General features: G+C 37.3%; 1 protein-coding gene across 14 annotated transcripts in view; it reads left to right on the forward strand.

Annotated features, from left to right (window-relative positions):
• The window catches only part of ELOVL2 (ELOVL fatty acid elongase 2), an 88,288-nt gene that overhangs the window by 24,068 nt on the left and 45,624 nt on the right, over nucleotides 1–18,596 (forward strand). For 3 of the 14 annotated variants that reach the window (XM_078368371.1, XM_035294925.3, XM_035294926.3), the window contains one exon: nucleotides 6,314–6,564. The exons of the other annotated variants lie outside the window; for them this stretch is intronic. In XM_078368371.1, coding sequence (XP_078224497.1) covers nucleotides 6,454–6,564 — 111 coding nt within the window. In that variant the 5' untranslated portion in view covers nucleotides 6,314–6,453. The remainder of the gene's footprint in view (nucleotides 1–6,313; nucleotides 6,565–18,596) is intronic. 14 annotated transcript variants of the gene reach the window in all.

An 18,596-nucleotide genomic window follows, 5' to 3' on the forward strand; every position in this document is an offset into this window, starting at 1 on the left:
TTCTCTGCCTGATTATGTATGACCACTTAATCTTAAAATTCTAACCTTTCCTACCCAGCCCACCATAGTGTATATTCCCCTTGCCTGCTTCATTTTGTCTTCTCTTGAGCATGTATTGTTTAGTGTACTGCATATTTTGTTTCTTTAGCTTGTTTCTTGAAAGGTCTCCTCTACCAGAATGTAAGTTTCAGGAAGACAGATTTTTATCATTTGTTCTTTACTGTCTTTCTAGTGCCTACAGCCGCACAGTAAGTCCTTGATAACTCTTTTGAATTAACCCAATAAAGCAAGCTGCTTTCTGCTAATGCACAAGTGGAGAGCAACTGCAAACATTTTGCAGCTGACAGTTGTAATGATGAGAGTCTCAAGTGAAGTTTGGGAGGAGGGAGATACTCCCTGAGAGGAGGGACCCGATTTTGGCAGCCTTCAATGACAAAAGTCTAGGCGGCTATCTCTTATGACTGGTCTGTCGCTTCATGCCCTTGGCACCTTGGCATCAGAGTGGACAAGGCATTTTTAGGGCCAATTGGCTCTCTCCTTTGGGCTCTGACGCTTTGTCCCAATGTGTAGGTAGGAATTGTATCGAGTAAGGGAATAAGTTCACTTGTTAGCTGAATAGAAAAGTCATGGGAATGTTTAACCTAAAAGAGCTAAAATCAAGGGCAAGCTCTTGAAAGCTTTATCCTGCACAAGTGTGATGCTTCCTGTTTCGATAAGTATTTCTCAGAAACTTTGGGTCTTCAGAGGAATTTTTTTTTTTAATTCCCAAATCCAAATTGTATTACCTTTTTTTTTCTTCTTTTTTTGTGGCAGGGTCTCCCTCTGTCTTCCAGGCTAGAGTGCAATGGTGCAATCTAGTCTCACTGCAACCTCCACCTCCTGGGCTCAAGTGATTCTCGTGCCTCAGCCTCCTGAGTAGCTGGGATAACAGGTGTGCACCACCACACCAGGCCAACTTGTGTATTTTTGGTAGAGACAGGGTTTCACATGTTGTCCAGGCTGGTCGAACTCCTGACCTCAAGTGATCAACACCCACCTTGGCTTCCCAAGTGCTGGGATTACAAGTCATGAGCCACTGTGCCCAGCTGAAATCATATTACTTTATAAAAAAAGAAGTGGGGCCAGGGAGGAGGAAGGTTAGGGGGTTTAATTTATAAATAAATTAGTGGGTCAGTTCAGAGAGACACCCTTTTGAATACATGTCCAGTATGAACTGTCTTGTAAGATATCTCTGCTAGTTAGTCTTATTCCAAAATAATTATTTTTTTTTCAAATATCCTTTTGTTTTTCTATTTCTATAATGTGGATTTATGGCAGTGGTTTTAAAAGACTTAGTCTAGGGAAATGTATTAATTGTAAATAAATTGTTTAATAAAATTTACATGAGTAAGTTTTTGAAAAAGATGTAATTAGAGCTGACTATACAAGTTCAGCAGTTCTGTGGTTACCATCTTTCCCAGATAGTTAGCAGAAATTAAATGTAAAAAGGAAAGAAAGTTTGTCTTTGAAATTAATACCAATGAACCAACCAAAGGTCAATGACAGATACTTTATTGACTTCAATTTGTATTTGTAGGAGATTTTACTGTTAAGATTCCTAGGATTCAAAGTATCCAGCCTTTTTTTCTTTCTGTTCTTTGAAAGTAAGCATTTTCAAGGAGTACTATATCTATTTTTAAAGTATCCAGTTGGGAAAGCTTAATTTTTGGTTCTTCAACAAAGGTTCCATTTAGTTTAGCTTCCTTCAAAACGTTTTAGTCACTTTGAGAGGTCCAGGTGCTTTTGTGTTCCAAAAGAGAATGTTGAAAATTTGTCAAGTAGATCCGTATTATCTGTCTAGTTATGTTCAGAAAACAGGTGCTGCTGTTTAGGATTAGGTGGATGATCGTCTCCGTTGGACAGTTGGATATGTACCATCTAACTTGACAGGTTTGCATTTCTGGGAATAAACATTGGTAAAAGGAAAGAAGTCGCACCGGAAACGTCTTTAATGGCCGGATCTGGTGAAAATATGCCAGCATCAGTAGCTCATCATAATTCTAAAGTTACAAATCCACACGTTTGTAGCTTTTCTTCTTAATTGAATTGGGACATAACTGACTTTGACAATGAACCATTCTAATAAATAGTTTAAATATGACATTTAAAATCTAACCATTTAATAATTAGAGAGCATACTTGTTCTGAAATTTCTGTGACCGTTTAGAACTTGAGATCTGGGGTCATCATGGCCTTGAATCCTAACACCGACATTTAACTGTGTGACCTTGGGCCTCAGTATTTTATTCTATAAAAGATGTTTAATAAGGTTTTTGGGAGGAACAAATAAGACGGTGCCCTTTATGTGTCTAGCATAGTGCTTGGGGTGCTTAGTAAATATTAACTATTATGATGATGTGTGTCCTTTTTTCTTCCATATCTATGTTTAGTTGAGATACTTCAGAATGATGTCTCTATCCCTTTTGTGATCTTAATATATAATATTGCTGTCCAATAGAAATATAATATAAACCACATATGTAATTTTCAGTTTTCTACAAATCATGTTAAAAAAGTACAGAGACAAGTGCAATTAGTTTTAATAATGTTATTTAACCCAGGCCATGTATATATTTCATCATGTAATCAATGCAGAAAAAAGGAGATTTTAATTCTTTTTTTTCCCATAGAAAATCTTCAAAATCTAGTGTGTATTTGATGCTTAGAGCCCATCTCAGTTCAGGGTACCCATATTTCAGTTGCTCAGTGGTTGCCTGTGGTTAGAGGTGACTGTATTGGACAAACAGCTCTAGATTGCACAGAGCTTCCAAGTTTGCCTCTTAAAGCTCTTAGACCCTTTCCACTAGTGAGAACCTCGCTGCCACCTTAAACCCAGCATTACAAAAAGAAAGCTACTCATCTTTCAGACTCTCTACTCTGTTCCCTTTTGCTGTTAGTAATTCCACCAGCTCTTCAGTCTACTGTCTGAAATCGGATTCGTATTCTCTTTTTTCTTGTATGTTGTTTGTTGTCTAATATTCTCGTATGTTTATTTGAAAATATTTTTGGCCGGGCGCGGTGGCTCAAGCCTGTAATCTTAGCACTTTGGGAGGCCGAGGCGGGTGGATCACGAGGTCAAGAGATCGAGACCATCCAGGTCAACATGGTGAAACCCCATCTCTACTAAAGATACAAAAAATTAGCTGGGCATGGTGGTGTGTGCCTGTAATCCCAGCTACTTGGGAGCCTGGGGCAGGAGAATTGCCTGAACCCAGGAGGCAGAGGTTGCGGTGAGCTGAGACCACACCATTGCACTCCAGCCTGGGTAACAAGAGCAAAACTCCTCTCAAAAAAAAAAAAAAAAGAAAATATTTTTTTCTTCAGTCTGACTTCATTCTTCCTACTATATATTTGAAAATATTCTAAAATCTCTTTCCCTCACCCCTTGAGCCTGTTTCCCACATTTTTGCCTTATCCACAGATTCCCTTTTTTTTTTTTTTCTTATTATACTTTATGTTCTGGAGTACACGTGCAGATCTTGCAGGATTGTTGCTTAGGTACACACAGGCTCTCTCTGAGTCTCTGGGCTCCACATTCTCTCCATTCTTTCCTCAGCCCTTTATAATGTTAGAAATGGTTTCCATTTCATAGGTTATTCCTACCCTTAATACCTTTCCTTTGTCAAATATCCAGAAAAGTATAATTAGTTTAAGTGACAGTTTGACATTAAAATAATTTATTCAAGAGAAGAACACAAATGAAGGAGGAAAAACAAGCTGTGGGAAGGGAAGATGAAACCATTCTTTGAGCTTTATATGCCTTTCTGGAAATATCAGAAGGAATAGATTCTAGTAGTCTATAGTACAGTAATTCTAGTTAACAATGTATTTTATATTTCAAGAAAGCTAGATGAGAATTTTAATATTCCTAACATAAGAAAAGATAAATGTTTGAAGTGATAGATATTCCAGTTACCCTAACTCGATCATTACATTGTATACATGTACCAAGACGTCACATGTACCCTGGGAAAATGTACAACTATGAGGCATAAATTTAAAAATACAAAGAAATATCATGGAACTGATTAATAATAATCACAATCACCACCCCAAAGCAATGAAACTTGATTTTTTTAAATTGTACTTTAAGCTCTGGGACACATGTGCACATCTCGCAGGGTTGTTGCATAGGTACACACATGCCATGGTGGTTTGCAGTCTCTGTTCCCCGTGGGCTACATCAGGCATTTCTCCCACTGTTTTCCCTCCCCGGCCTCCCTGCCCCCCGCTGTTCCTCCCCTAACCCCCTCCACCCCCAACCTGCCCCAGTGTGTGATGTTCCCCTCCCTATGCCCATGTGTTCTCATTGTTTAACACCCTCCTATGAGTGAGAACATGTGGTGCTTGGTTCTCTCTTCTTGTGTCAGTTTGCTGAGAATGATGGTTTCCAGATTCATCCATGATGTTTACACAGTGCTTTCTAAGAGACAGGGCACCTTCCTCTGTGCCTGGTGAACAGAGGGACAAAACAAAAGAAAGGCACTGGACGAAGAGTCAAGAAACCTGGGTTCTAGCCCTGGCTTTATTATTTACTAGCTCTATTCCCTTGCTTAAGTTGCTTTGAGACACTGTTTACACACTTGCTCAATGGGGTATTATGTCTGTGGTGAGATTGTTTTGTTAGAATCAAATGGGGTCTCACCATTTTTACATTGGCTGTCCTTTGGCTGTGTAGATCTTCCCCTCCGTGCCCCCAGCCTACCCTAATCACTCTAGTGAAACTGGAACCTGCCTTATATTCACACACACAGCTGGATATGTACCACACCTGATCCTCTTACACTGGTTTTTTCCCCACAGCACTTATAACCTAGCAGTTTGCTAATTTACGTAGCAATTGAAATCATTAAATCATCAATTTCTCGATGCATTTAAAATCATCACAATTCAGTTTGGGCATGTTTCAGTAGAATAGCTGCTTCATCAATACACGTAGGCTTGTGTTACCTTTTAGTAAATGATAATATGTATTCCTACAACTGTATTCACACTTCATAGTCCTATCTGTGGCGAGGGCCAGATTATATCATTTATAAATAATGAAATCCATGTTTCATCATAAGTTTTAAATGAAATTAAAATGCATATGTATTTCTATAATTCATATTTATGGGTTATGTTATTTACATAAACCTATATAGCATTAAATTCTTGCTGAAATTAAAAATGATTATCTTAATAGTAATATAAAGCTATGATATATTGATTTGCTGAATAATTTTTACTTTACATATATGTAGCCTTTACCTAGTATAACTTAAATATGCTGCCAGTACTGTATAATGATACTATTTTATATTAATCAGCTGAATGTTTTTCAATGCATTTTAGTACACATTAACACTTTATAAAGCCTCACAAAAAAACTTTTGTGAGAGGCAAGTCCTGTAGCAACATACCTTCCTTCATAAGGAAGAGAGTGTCCCCTTTCCTTTGGCCTTTTTTGTGTTCAGACTCCTTAAAAAAATGGCACACATCACAAGTCATTTTGAGATTTCCTGCCTGAAGTCTGCATCAGACTCATAAATACAAAGCAACCATGCTAGTGTCACAATATTTTGGAAGCCATGTTTTTCTGTTAAAAAATAGGGTTATGACATCAACCCCGTTAAAGTCCTGCCGCTGCTACTAAAACGCTACCATGTTCCTTTTGTAAATTAGGTTTACTATCATAAATCATTTTCTGCTCACAATTTTAAAAGTAAGCAGAAACACCCTATTTTAATACATTTGTTAACACTAATCTCACCAGTACTTGCTTTATATAAGATAGAAGATAGAGCATGTGTAACAGTCTTAAAGTTCTTAGTGCAAACTTTGGAATATTTTGTATTTGTTCTCCTTTTGAAGGAAATAAATGTGCTCTCTACATTGAATATGTATTATTTAAAATTGCTCTCAAGGAGACATGCAGATACATTGCCTCAGTCATTTTTTCATTAGATACACTCATTGTTCATTCAGCACGTGCTCAGTACCACTCAATTAGAGGCAGTGTGTAGGCACTATCAATTTAAATATAAAAGACAGCCCCTGCTTGACAAAATCTGTAGTACAAAAGAGATTCCTTTGTCTCTTCCAGTGCAAGCGTACTTCACAAGTCACCAGTGAGTGTTTGGATCACCCCATCCAGTAAATGTGCCTCCATGTCCATGTGCCATTCCATCCAATAGAAAGACTTAGTCTAATAATGTGACTAGTAATATGACAAAAAAGTCTAGACCCTACAGCATAGGTAACTTATTCTTTATCATGTCACAAATCTGTTCAGGTCCAAGAGATGGCTGGGAACGAAAGAGCCAACATCATAAGGATTAATAAGCTGAGATCAAGACTGTGTCTGTGTGACACCACTGTACTCAGCAGTCATTCACTGAGAGAAGAAAATGATGAAACCGACTGTGTGAAAGGATGGGTAGAAAGAGCATGGACCTAGGAATCTGTCAGATAGGTTTAAGTACGCATGCCTACAGAATGAGAATCTCTGAGGAGGGGCCTAGGAATCTGTATACCAAGAACCAGGTACACTCCAATTTGAAATCTTATGCTCTAGGGATCCAAATGAATGGGAACAATTTCTGGCAAAAATGTTTAGTGTATGTTTTATGAAGGAGTTGGATTTTGGTATGTGGGAAGAAGGGAATATAGGATAGAACAGAACAGTCCATTTAGGAGAAATAACTGGGGAAAGCGCCAGAAAGTAGTAACACAAGTATATTTACATAACACGATACTATGAGCAATTTATGGACAAGGCTGGTTTTCCCAGAGGCTAGCACAAATTAGGTGCTCAATAAGTGCTTTTAATTTAATTTAATTTAAATTTATTTTATTTTTGAGATGGAATCTCGCCCCATCGCCCAGGCTGTAGTGCAGTGACATGATTTCAGCTCACTGCAACCTCCGCCTCCTGGATTCAAGTGATTCTCTTGCCTCAGTCTCCAGAGTAGCTGGGATTACAGGTGTGCAACACCACAGCTGGCTAATTTTTGTATTTTTGGTAGGGTCGGGGTTTCACATGTTGTCCAGGCTGGTCAAACTCCTGACCTCAAGTGATCAACACCCACCTCGGCCTCCCAAAGTTGTGGGATTATAGGCATGAGCCACCGCATCCAGACCTAATAAATACATTTATTTATTTATTTAGTTAGTTAGTTAGTTACTTACTTACTTACTTAATTAGTCAGTCAGTCTCACTCTATCGCTCAGGCTGGAGTGCAGTAGCGAAATCTTGGCTCACTGCAACCTCTGCCTCCTGAGTTTGAGCGATTCGTCTGTCTCAGCCTCCCTAGTAGCTGGGACCATGGGTGCCCACCACCACGCCCAGCTAATTTTTGTATTTTTAGTAGAGATGGGGTTTCACCATGCTGGCCAGGCAGGTCTCAAACTCCAGACCTCAGGTGATCCCCCTACCTCAGCCTCCCAGTGCTGGGATTACAGGCGAGAGCCACCGCACCCAGCAATAAGTGCTTTTTAAATGTGTGAAATCTGTGGACCAAGAAGATAATGGGATTTATGCTAGGAGAGAGAAGTCAAATTTTGAAGAGTCTTGAATTTGAGGCTAAGAAGTTTCTTCTAGATTTTGTAGGTAATAGAGAAGAGTTAGGTTTTTGAAATGGGGAGTCAAATGATGAAAACATCATTTAGGAAAATCTTGTTTCCATAATATATGGGATTGGGAGAGCCTGGATAGGGAGTTTATAAAGGGGCCGAACTAATATGTCACTTCTTTCCACTTTTCATATTACCAGCTTCTGAAAATCTCTCTCCTTAATCATACACTCCTAGATTCAGTTTTCTACTCCACTTCTTACTAACTGTTAGTCATTTGAACATCAGTGTTCTCATCACTAAAATATGTGTACTCACACATAGTGAAGATTCCCTGAGAATAAACACTTGGAACTGGTGGCTGTTACCCACAGAAACTTAATCATGTTTATCTTTACAATTCCAACTTCTTTCTATGTGCCTGGAATATTTTTATAAACCAATCTTGATTAATCTTTTTTTTAAAGCACATCTGAGCAGAGCTATCTTGATTAATCTACATGTATTTAAATTTTTTTTAATTCTCGTATTTTGCCAGGCATGGTGGCGCATGCCTGTACCTGGGAGGCTGAGGTGGGAGGATCGTTTGAGCCCATGAGTTCTGGGCTGTAGTGTGCTATGCTGATCAGGTGTCTGCACTAAGTTCAGTATCAACATGGTGACCTCCCAGGAGCAGGGGACCACCAGATTGCCTAAGGAGGGGTGAACAGGCCCAGGTCAAAACTTCTGTGCTGACCAGTAGTGGGATTGCGCCTGTGAATAGCCGCTGCACTCCAGCCTGGGCAACATAGTGAGACCCCATCTCAAAAAAAAATTCTCATATTTCTGTCATGATGGGTTTTAATTTTGACATTACGGATTTTTTTTTCTGGGAAGGATAAAAAAGTGATAAAGGTTTTATTCTGTGATTTTTGTTTCTTCCTCTTTGGGTTACATGAGTTTTATTAGTCAGTGAAATTTGAAAATCTTAACTATATGTTTGTTTCAAAGCAATGTGTTTTATAGAATAGTTCTCACCTATGTACTCGTAAAGCTGAATTTTTTTGAAAATTGTTTCATGGATTTGAAACACAACTTTAGAAAATCTTAAGAGCTCTGCATAATCAGATTAAACCTTAGCTATTCGCCCAACCACCTGCATCAAGTTGCCCGTGTCTTGAGCTTCTTAACAGTGCTTAATTTAATGTCTTAACCCCTAAAAATTTACCCTTAAGAAAATATATCTTTCATCCTCTGCCTTACCCACGGGATTCTCATTTTTTTCAGTTACGAAAATTCTAAATACATCAAAAAATCCTAAATACATTGGAGTTGTTTATTGTATTGGAAATAATGAGGAAAAAGTGCATACATGCACATCACTTCTCTTTTAACTTGTTCTCAGCCGATTTGGAAATAGTGAAAATTGCCTAAACGTAATACACTTAAGTGGTGTATGAGTAAAAACAAAATAAGTGGAGAATAGACTTTATGTCTTCTAGGAGGGGAGAATATTAGAAGAGGCTATGATAGGTGGATATTTGAGAACAGTTGACAGACCAGCCTGGCTGGAGTGAAGTTTACTGTGTAAGGGACTGGTCAAAGAAAAGGACAGAGGAGTACTTGGAACCAAATGGAATGAAGTTTCTGGGTCTCTGGTATGGCTTGATTCCCTACCAAGCTTACTTAAAATAAAAGAGAACAATTACACCTCTAATTTGTGATCAACTTCAGAGGAACTTTCCACCATATCCCTAATGATAGTAAGTCAGAATACCATATATTTGTATGTTTCCATTTATAGAACACTTTGAGTGTCATCTCAGTTGTATGTTATTAGTTGCTTGTTTATCTTTGTTTACTTGTGTATTATCTGTCTCCTTTACTGCAATATAACACTATAGGGGCAAGAACTTCTTTATTGCTGTAACTTCAGCACTGGAAAGGTACTTGCATACAGTAGATGCTCAAAGAGTACTTGTTTGATAAGTGAACAGACATGTAAAGTCACTTTCCCATGTCTGAAGAAACAGAGTGAGAGACATTGTTTTATTCAAAGTCATAAACTAGTAAGTGATTTGTTGAATCCATTGATGCAGAATTCATGTATACAGAGGGTGACTGTATTTTGTGATTGTTTGAGGAGTATTTGATTATCCTTTTTCCATTGGAAAATATGTGGCATGTGCAAGTAAATTTCCAGAATTTGTCCATGGTTTCCTGCATAGAGTAGAAAAAGCTAAGGACTAAACCTAAAGTTTTATGGCCCTATAGAGGCCCTATCCTAGTCTCCTCTACTTTTCTTTTGTATAGGTAACATCCAAATTGTGTAAAAAGATATGAAAATTAATTTTGGCAGCCGTTAGGAGAATATGTTCTGCTATTTATTAATATGATGGAAAAATTTTTCTTATGACCTTGAATTTCTTTCATAGGTAAGACCTTAACCTTGTGCAGGAGCTAGGTGGAAAAATAGGATAAACTGTACATGTTATGGATGACAGAACTGAAGCACAGAAAAAGTAACTTCTCTACATGTCTATAGCAAACTAAAACCACAGCCCAAGTCTTTGACTTTTAGTTCATTGATACAGACAAGAGGAAAACATCTGTGGTCGTGCTGTAGTGATGCGGAAAGTTTGGAATAGGTAACTAGATTAGTGACGCCACAGGAGAAAGTCTGGTGCAGATATGGGAACTTGCTGTAAGAGGTGTAGCATTACAAATGAAGGTGGAAGGGACTGTTTGAGCAATGATGTTGGGACAAATGGCCTTCCATATGGGACAAAATAAAATTGGATCTCTACCTGATAACAATATGCAAAAATAAATTCAGATCAATTAAAAACCTACAGAAAAATTAAGCTTTGAAATTGTTAGAAAATAGAAGTTATGGCAGGAATAATTTCTTAAGACTAAACACAAACCATAAAAAGTGACATTTGACTACATCAGAGTTTGAAAATTTTGAGGTGACAAAAGACACCTTAGACAAATTTGTTTCTTTTTTAGAGGAGGGGAAGTTATTTGCAGTGTATGTAACAAAAGATTAGCCCAGGAATGTGCAAATAACCTTTATAAATCAATAAACAGAAGGCAAGCAATCCATTAGAGACACGGGTAAAGGTTATTTAATGGCAGATCATTGAAGAGGAAACCTGCATAGCCAGTAAATATTTAAAGACATACACAACCTCAGTAGTAATAAGGAATTGCAAACTAAAACCATGTCAGAACTTGGCAAAATTGAAAAATTCTGACAGTAGCATGTTGCATACATATTTAGAGCAATGTAGGAATTTTCAAATAAAAATGTATTCCCCAAGCAATGTAGCAATTACACAGGGATTTATTCCCAAAGAAATTCTCATTAATAAACATAAGAAGATTTGTATAAAGCAGCATTTTTTTGTAATAGCAGGAAAATTGGACATAACCTAATATATTCATTGGTAAGGAAGTGGATAAATGACAATATGGAATATTCATAAGATGGAATACTATACAATAGTTACAGTAAATGAACCAGAGCTGCTGTGTCAACATGAGTAGATCTCAAAAGACAATGTTGAATGACAGAGCAAGCTGCAGAAAGATAAGTGTACTATGTTATAGTGCACATAAATCCTTAAAACATACAAAATGATTTTTGCTTGTGAATATCTGCATGTAAGTATATAAAACCATGGACTGGAAGGCTTGACATCAAATTTATTACAGCAGTTGTATCTGAGGAAGGAACGGGACACAGGATTGGGGAGATGTACAAAGGGAGTGAGAACTTTATCAGTTGTGTTTTATTTTTCAGTGCCTAGCACATGTTTATTTAATTAGTTTAAAAAGATTTGAAGCCAATATGACACAATTTTAACATTCATAAGTGACAATCTATTTTACTATTCTCTACATTTTCGTACCTTTACACTTTTTCCCCAAGTTAAAAATAAGTTTGGATCTGGGATCTGTGTTAGAGTCCCAGATAAGAGGTCTGTTAAGAATAGCACATCTAGGACAGATGGGCTTCAGGCCAGGAGGGCCTTCTATTGTTTTCTTAGACTCTAATCCTTCCTTCTTGGCTGATGGAATTGGCATCTAAAAGGCCTTACCAGGTCAGACTCCACATCCATGCAGTTTTAGAGAACCAAAGGACAAATTGTATTAATGAAGGTTGTGTTTGTCATTCTTTTTTTTTCTTGTATTTGTCATTTTTAACATCAGTGAAAGGGATAAGCATATTTTCTCATGTGTGGAAAGAGAGAATAGCCAAATACCAATCGCTGCAACCAATTACATTGATTAACTTCTTACTGTGTCCCAGCATTGTCATAAAAACTTTTACTGTATTCCCACCTACTCACAGCAGCCCTGGGAGTTGGTACTGCCATTCCCTTTTTACAAATAGGGAAACTGAGGCAAGCTGGGTGGTGAGCATAAAGGAATAAGAAGAGCATTTTTTACTGAAACAAATTGCACACCATAAATATTTGTTTCCTACTTTTAAGTCCTTTGTGAAAGGGTTCGAACCCACTGCATGCAGTGCCCTCTCAGTTTTTCTCTTTTCCCACAAAAATGAATTGACCTTTGAGAATAGTTATGTTGACTACCAAATGGTCAACAATGGCAAATCCCAAACTGGAATTTTATTATTCTCTCTCTTATATCACTGTACTTTTTCATCTGATTTTTCTTTAAAAAGACACACTCTTGAGACAAGCACTGATTAAAGAAGGAACGTTTCTGCTGTACGATGTCACTCCCCTTAGATTATCCAAGTCTGATGCAATTCCACTTGTGAGGCTATGACAGTATGCCCCTGCATTGGGATTTGAAAATGCAGAACACTGAATCAGTGACTGTCTGTTCAGCTTCTTCCCTGTGTACAGCCCTGTCATAGATGCTTTTACAAATATGAAATCACTGAGTCTTCACAACCACACTGTGAAGTTAGGATAATTATTCTTATATAGAGAATGAAGATATTGTGCAAAATAACCTTTGGCCCAAAGTTATGCAGCTACTTAGTGTCAGAGCCAAGAGCCAAGACTAGAACCTGTGTAAAAGTCCTGTTCTTTGCAGTGAACTACACTGAATGCCAGGCCACCTTTTTTTTTTTTCTTTGAGCTCTCCCTCTGTTGCCCAGGCTGGAATGCAGTGCTGTGCGATCTTCACTACAACTTCCACCTTGCGGGTTCAGGTGATCGTTGTGGATAGCTAGAACTACAGGCCTGTACCACCACTCCCAGCTTTTTTTTTTTTTTTGGTGGAGATGAAGTTTTGCCATGTTGCCCAGGCTCATGCTACCTCTTTAACCACAGCCATAAGTCACGCCCCACCCAGAACCATATTCAGGATTGATTAAAAATAATCACCTTATTAATGAGTGACAAGAAGATGCTGCAGTCTTATTTACTAGCTTTATGAAATCAGGCAAGTTGCTTTACTTCTCAAGCCTCACTTTTCTGATCTGTCAAGGGGGGGAATGAACATACCTACCTTATAGAGTAGTTGTGAGAACTAAAGGAATAGTGAGATGATAGGATATAATGTGCCCAGTACAATGGCTGGTATCTAGTAAACACATTCTAGCTATGTATAATAAATACATTATGATTTGTACTATAATCTGTAGTTACTATAATGAAGAAATCAGTTATAGAGGGGACAACTCTGAACTGGCAGGAACTTCTTGATACATTAGTTTAAAATGAAAAAAATACCATAAAAAGCAAGCTTCATGGCTGCTGTGAGGTAGCTAATATGGGAGAATTTAATTATTTTCTTTATAAACCAATCAATAGGTAAAAAAGATATGGAGACAGTTTTTCTGGATGGAAGCCATCCAGTCACACATCAGCCTATTTCTCCACATCTGCTTCTAGTCAATGGTAGAATCTCTATCAAGTGGCCAAACTGAAGAGTCAGATAAATAGATGTAAGTCAAACAATGGTGGCTTCACAGCCACAGCAAATGAGGCGTGCAGTGTTCTGGGGTGACTTAATCTATTATGGCATTAAAATGCTATATCCAAATCTAAAGAAGTCAAATCTTCAAAGAGGAAAAGACAGCCTGTAACCAAAGCAGCTTATGCATAGTTACAGAGGAACTCTATCGTCATAAGTGGCTTGTTGGAAAAGAAGAGGAACCCATGTGTGTAGTTTTTTCCCCCCCAAAAAGTCCAAATTAGATCCATTCAGAGGAATTGCACTGGGGAAAATAGCAAGGCTCAGGCAAAAGGAATTGACTGTACCAAGAGAAATGCGATGTTCAGAGTAAGAAAGATAATAGTTCTACCACATTCTGAAAATGTTCACTTCTGAGGGCTCTATTGAAAGAAATGTTGACAAACGAATCAACTTAGAATGCTGAAGAAGGCGAGAGTCTGGAGCTCTTGTCATTTATATGGGCATGTGTCTAAGGTCTACTGTCTAGCAGATACTGAGTTAATGCTTGTGGAAAGTAGGATTTAGTAAAGCAGAGAAAGGCAGGGAGTGAGGGAGAGCAGAATGCGAGAAGTTAAATTTCCTGAGGCTCCTTGCCTTGGAAATGGGGAAAGCATGGGGTGAATTAATACTTCTAATCAAATATCTGAAGGGCTCTTGTGTGGAAGAAAAATAATACTAGTTTTCTGTAACTCCAGAGGAAGGAAGTAGGATTTATGGGTAACAGTTGAATGGGGAAAGATTTTTAGCACAAAATAAAGTAGGAATTTCTAAAAACAAGAAACATTTTTAAAATGGAATGTACTACCTTACGAAGTAGTCAAAAAAAAATTTACCACTATCTTTCCAATAAGGTGGGTAAATTTCTATCAGAATTATTATAGAAAGCAATTCTTTCCATCTTTGGGTGGAAAGTTGAAAAGTCCGTGACTCTCCCATGTGACGAGAGCCAATAAGCTGCTCCTAGTTGTCTGAGGTTTAAAAAAATCACTCATTTCTGAGCTCATTTCTGTTTCTAACAAAGACTCTGGACCATGCAGCACTCATTCTTGAGCCTTTACAATGCTGTGTGATGAGAAGTGAATTTCTATAGTGAAAATTGATACTGATTTATACTATACTTTTAAAGTTATTTTTCATAAAACATAGAAGGATAAGTTTAAGAAGTGAGAAGTATTTACACCAAAATTTTAAAAATATAAAAGATACAAATCTCTTGTTGTTCAAAGTATACAAAATTTCCATTAGGAAGAATAAGTTTAAGAGATATATCGAACAACGTGGTGATTATAGTTCAGTGTTCTCATCACAAGAAAATGGTAAGAATGTGAGGTAATGGATGTTGTTAATTAACTGGATTTCACCATTTCACACTGTATGTATATTTCACATCACATCATGTTGTATACCATAAATATATAGATTTTTTGTCAATTAAATATTTTAAAAAATAGAAGTCTCTGTAAGGATAGTTAATCTGTTCGATATAAATAATAATACTCCATATAGCTATGTAAAGTTTATATGAAGAAATCAGGCTATGATCCACAGAGTGGCAGTAAATCCCGTTATTCTGTTTTCCATATGCTGCGTACATACACAGCTAGAGGCCTTTTTGTACAAGGTAAGAGTGTGGCCAAAGAAAATGGCAAATGGCAAATGACAGAAGTGCTAATAAACAGCTTCAGTTTCCCTCCAACTCCTAGCTAGTGGAGTGAAACAAAGGAGGCTCTCTAAGAATCAGTTTCTTGGTGGCTGTCCTGGATGTCTGTAGTACACTTCACCCCATGTCCAGGATTAACATGCAAGAGTCTGCTTGCCTCTCCTGTTACAGCCCAGAAGGATCAGAAAGGATTGCCTGCCACATGCTGCCCACCTGTATCGTAGCAGCCTAGCACAGCCTGACCGAAAAGGCACTGCTGTTTGTTGGTTACAGGATCCATTTGCATTTTCAACCGTGGCTGTTTTAAGGCTATGCAAGTGATTGTCAGGACTTTCTCCTTTAAAAGACAATGACAAAAAATTCATATCTAACATCTCCTTCTTTAATTTTTCTAATACATCTAAACCCAGCCAACACACACTTATAGAATCAGACCAGGATACTTGCTTTAAGTCTTTTCTGGAGATTAATTTTGGCTGCCATTTGAGAAACAGAACCACTGATCAGGCTGATAGCACTGGCAAAGTGGAAGGCATACTTCACTGTCCTGAAAACTTGATGGCTTATCTGCTTAGAAAACTCGGGCATGTTTCTCACCGCTCCACTTTGCTACCCAGAGTCACTACCCATTAGTATTACTGAACTTACCCTTTCTCTTTTACAGGTTGGAAGCAAAAAGACTATAAATCTTTTATAGCTGCATTCATAACAATAGTTAACATTCTCTATAATTACACAGTTCTAAAAGGCCTTATCTAAAAAGAAAAATTATTTTTGAGAGCTGAGAGGCTAAAACTGGGTAAAGACTTCTGCAGAGAAAATGTTTTTTAAATCATAAAAATAACTACTCTACTTTTGTCTTTATTTTATAGAAATCAAGTAGTGTCTGATAAACAAGGGAAGAGATTGATCCGTACACTTTTTAAAGAAAATCTGAAAAAAGAAAAAAAAAGAATCTGGTCATTTCTTAAATTATTTATATGGCTTTGAGTGGCTGTGCTTTTCTAACTTCATTTTAATTTTATAACACACTTATAATTGTTTCAGATGGGCATTTTTCATCTTAAAACTTCTGCTAGAAGTTATACTGAAGCAAAGCATTCAAAAGAAGACTTTAGAACAAAACAATTGTTGAACGAGTGAAATGCCTGAAGTAACTCAGCTTACCAAGCAGAAATCACTCAGTATTAAAAGGCTTCAGATTTCAGTTTTACTGATTTCAGTTCTGTCTGTTCCAGTTCATTTCCAAATTATATATCCGTTTTGTATACTTTAGACATTGGTGCCAGATATGAAGCTAAAAAATATTATTGTGCTTGTTTATTTTATATTCTTTCTTTTAGTAGCGGTTTTAAAATTCACGTATAGGCAAAGAATGGGCTGGCTGTCAGGGCTGTTACCTGGGCTGGAGAGTGGGAACCAGAGGGGAGGGCTTGAATCTGCTATTACTTAGCACTTTAAAGAAAATTGAGGAAATATGAATTTTTCTGTCCAGTGTATGGTGGTAGAGGTCTGTGGCTGCTAGAATTAATGGGATTACACTGTTGCCCCTACAGAAACATTGCTTTGTGCTACCATTGCACACCGCGAATTCTGCTTAACTTGAACAAGGCCACTGAAATCTTTAGTTTCCAAGATTGTATGTTAGGAGGTAATCTGTCCCTTCTCTCTGTTTCCTGAGAGTCAGATACAGAAGAAAGTTTCAGAAACAGTTTCTCTCAAACGTATAGGTGGGAAATCCAAACAAATTTGTCCATTGAGGTTAGGAATGAACTCACTATACCTTTCCTTCAATTAACCAACTTGCTCTCCAAAAGAGCCAGTTTAGGTCAAGGTTACTTTTAAGAAATTTGTACTTTTTGTTTCAAAATCCATGATAATTTTATGTCTGCTGATTGCTGATATTGTCAACAATATTTTAGAGCCAGTTCTTCCTTTTTGTATGAATCTGGCAGTCTGCCTACTGGCTTCGAGATTGTAGAAGAAAGCATGAGAGGAAAGAATAGGAATGATGGGAGAATAAAGAGACTCATTACATTGTCTCTTTAAAACTGAGAGCTAGAAGGGACCTTGGAGATCATTTTATTCAGTAATACTAAGTTCTTAGAAAAATATATGTACATAGTTTTGTGCTGTAATACAAAAAATAGTGGTGTCTAGAGGCCTAATAATAGGAATATTAAAATGATTATATTTACTGAAGGAACATTTCACATTACAAAGTACTATAGGCCATTGGATGAAATGATTTATTGATAAGAAAAAGGATCGTAGTATTTCATAGAAGTGTTCATTTAGCAGGATTCAGAACAATATCGACTGAAGAATCTGGAGAGGTTTGTGTGTGACACAATGCAAATTTAAACTGGGAGCCAGAAGCTTATACTTACATAATTTTCTTTATTTTGACTCAACATTTTGGCAAAGGCATTGGCTTAGCCACACATGGTGTATAGCTTGTAATAAATAACTTTGTCTTTTGCCTCTCATCACCTATAAAATAGATAATATTCTTCATCTCTTTCTTCCCTGCTTCCATAGAAATGTCCCTCTTTATTCATCAGCTGTGTATTTGGAGACTATGCTGGGCTGATTGAACATTGATGAATGAATTAACCAAGGTGGATTACAAGGATATCCTAGAAGGTGCTTAAAGTAACATGAAATTCAAATATCTAAAATTTGTTTGTAATACTGTAACCATCGTAGAGATCAACTATAGCGTTTTTCCCATTTTTTTTGCTCACACAGCTCAGGCTGCATTTTTCTTTTTAGTGATTTATTTTCCTCACAGTGGTACTCAGTTAGATCTGACATTACTCAGATTAAAATGCTAAAGGAGAGGTATGATTTTCCTTCATCTCCTAGAAAAGAGGATGCTCGTGGTAATGTACTGCCAAACAAGTGTGTGCTGAGGATTTCATTCAGCAGGGATGGAGTCTGAACTGCTCAGTAAAGCCTATATTGGCTGGTTTTATAGCTTAAAAGAAGGAAAACATAAAATAGTCTGTCCAGATGAGTCGCAGACTGTCTCTTGATCAGTATTAGCAGTAAAATAATAATCTTTTTGATTACCATAAATATGTCAAAATACTGTAGATATTTTCATAATATATGGAAATATGTAGAAATAATATAGATGTGATTGTTGCTCAAAAAATTGGAAATAAAATCTGGCCCATGTTTTTTCCAGGAAATCATTAAAAGCTTTTTTGTTTCTGTATTCAAAAGGATACCACTTGTACATGCAGAATAGCCAACCTGCTTCCCCTCTGGTCAGTACTTGATAACCAGAGCACATACAAACAGAATCTCCTTTCATTGCTGCTCTTAATTGTGAAAGAGTTTATTCTTCCCCATGTTCCCAAATCCAGAAACTGGTACAGTTCCAAGGTGTCCTGAATACAGATATCTGGCTTTG

Source organism: Callithrix jacchus, chromosome 4, assembly GCF_049354715.1.
Source record: "Callithrix jacchus isolate 240 chromosome 4, calJac240_pri, whole genome shotgun sequence".
NCBI lineage: Eukaryota > Metazoa > Chordata > Mammalia > Primates > Cebidae > Callithrix > Callithrix jacchus.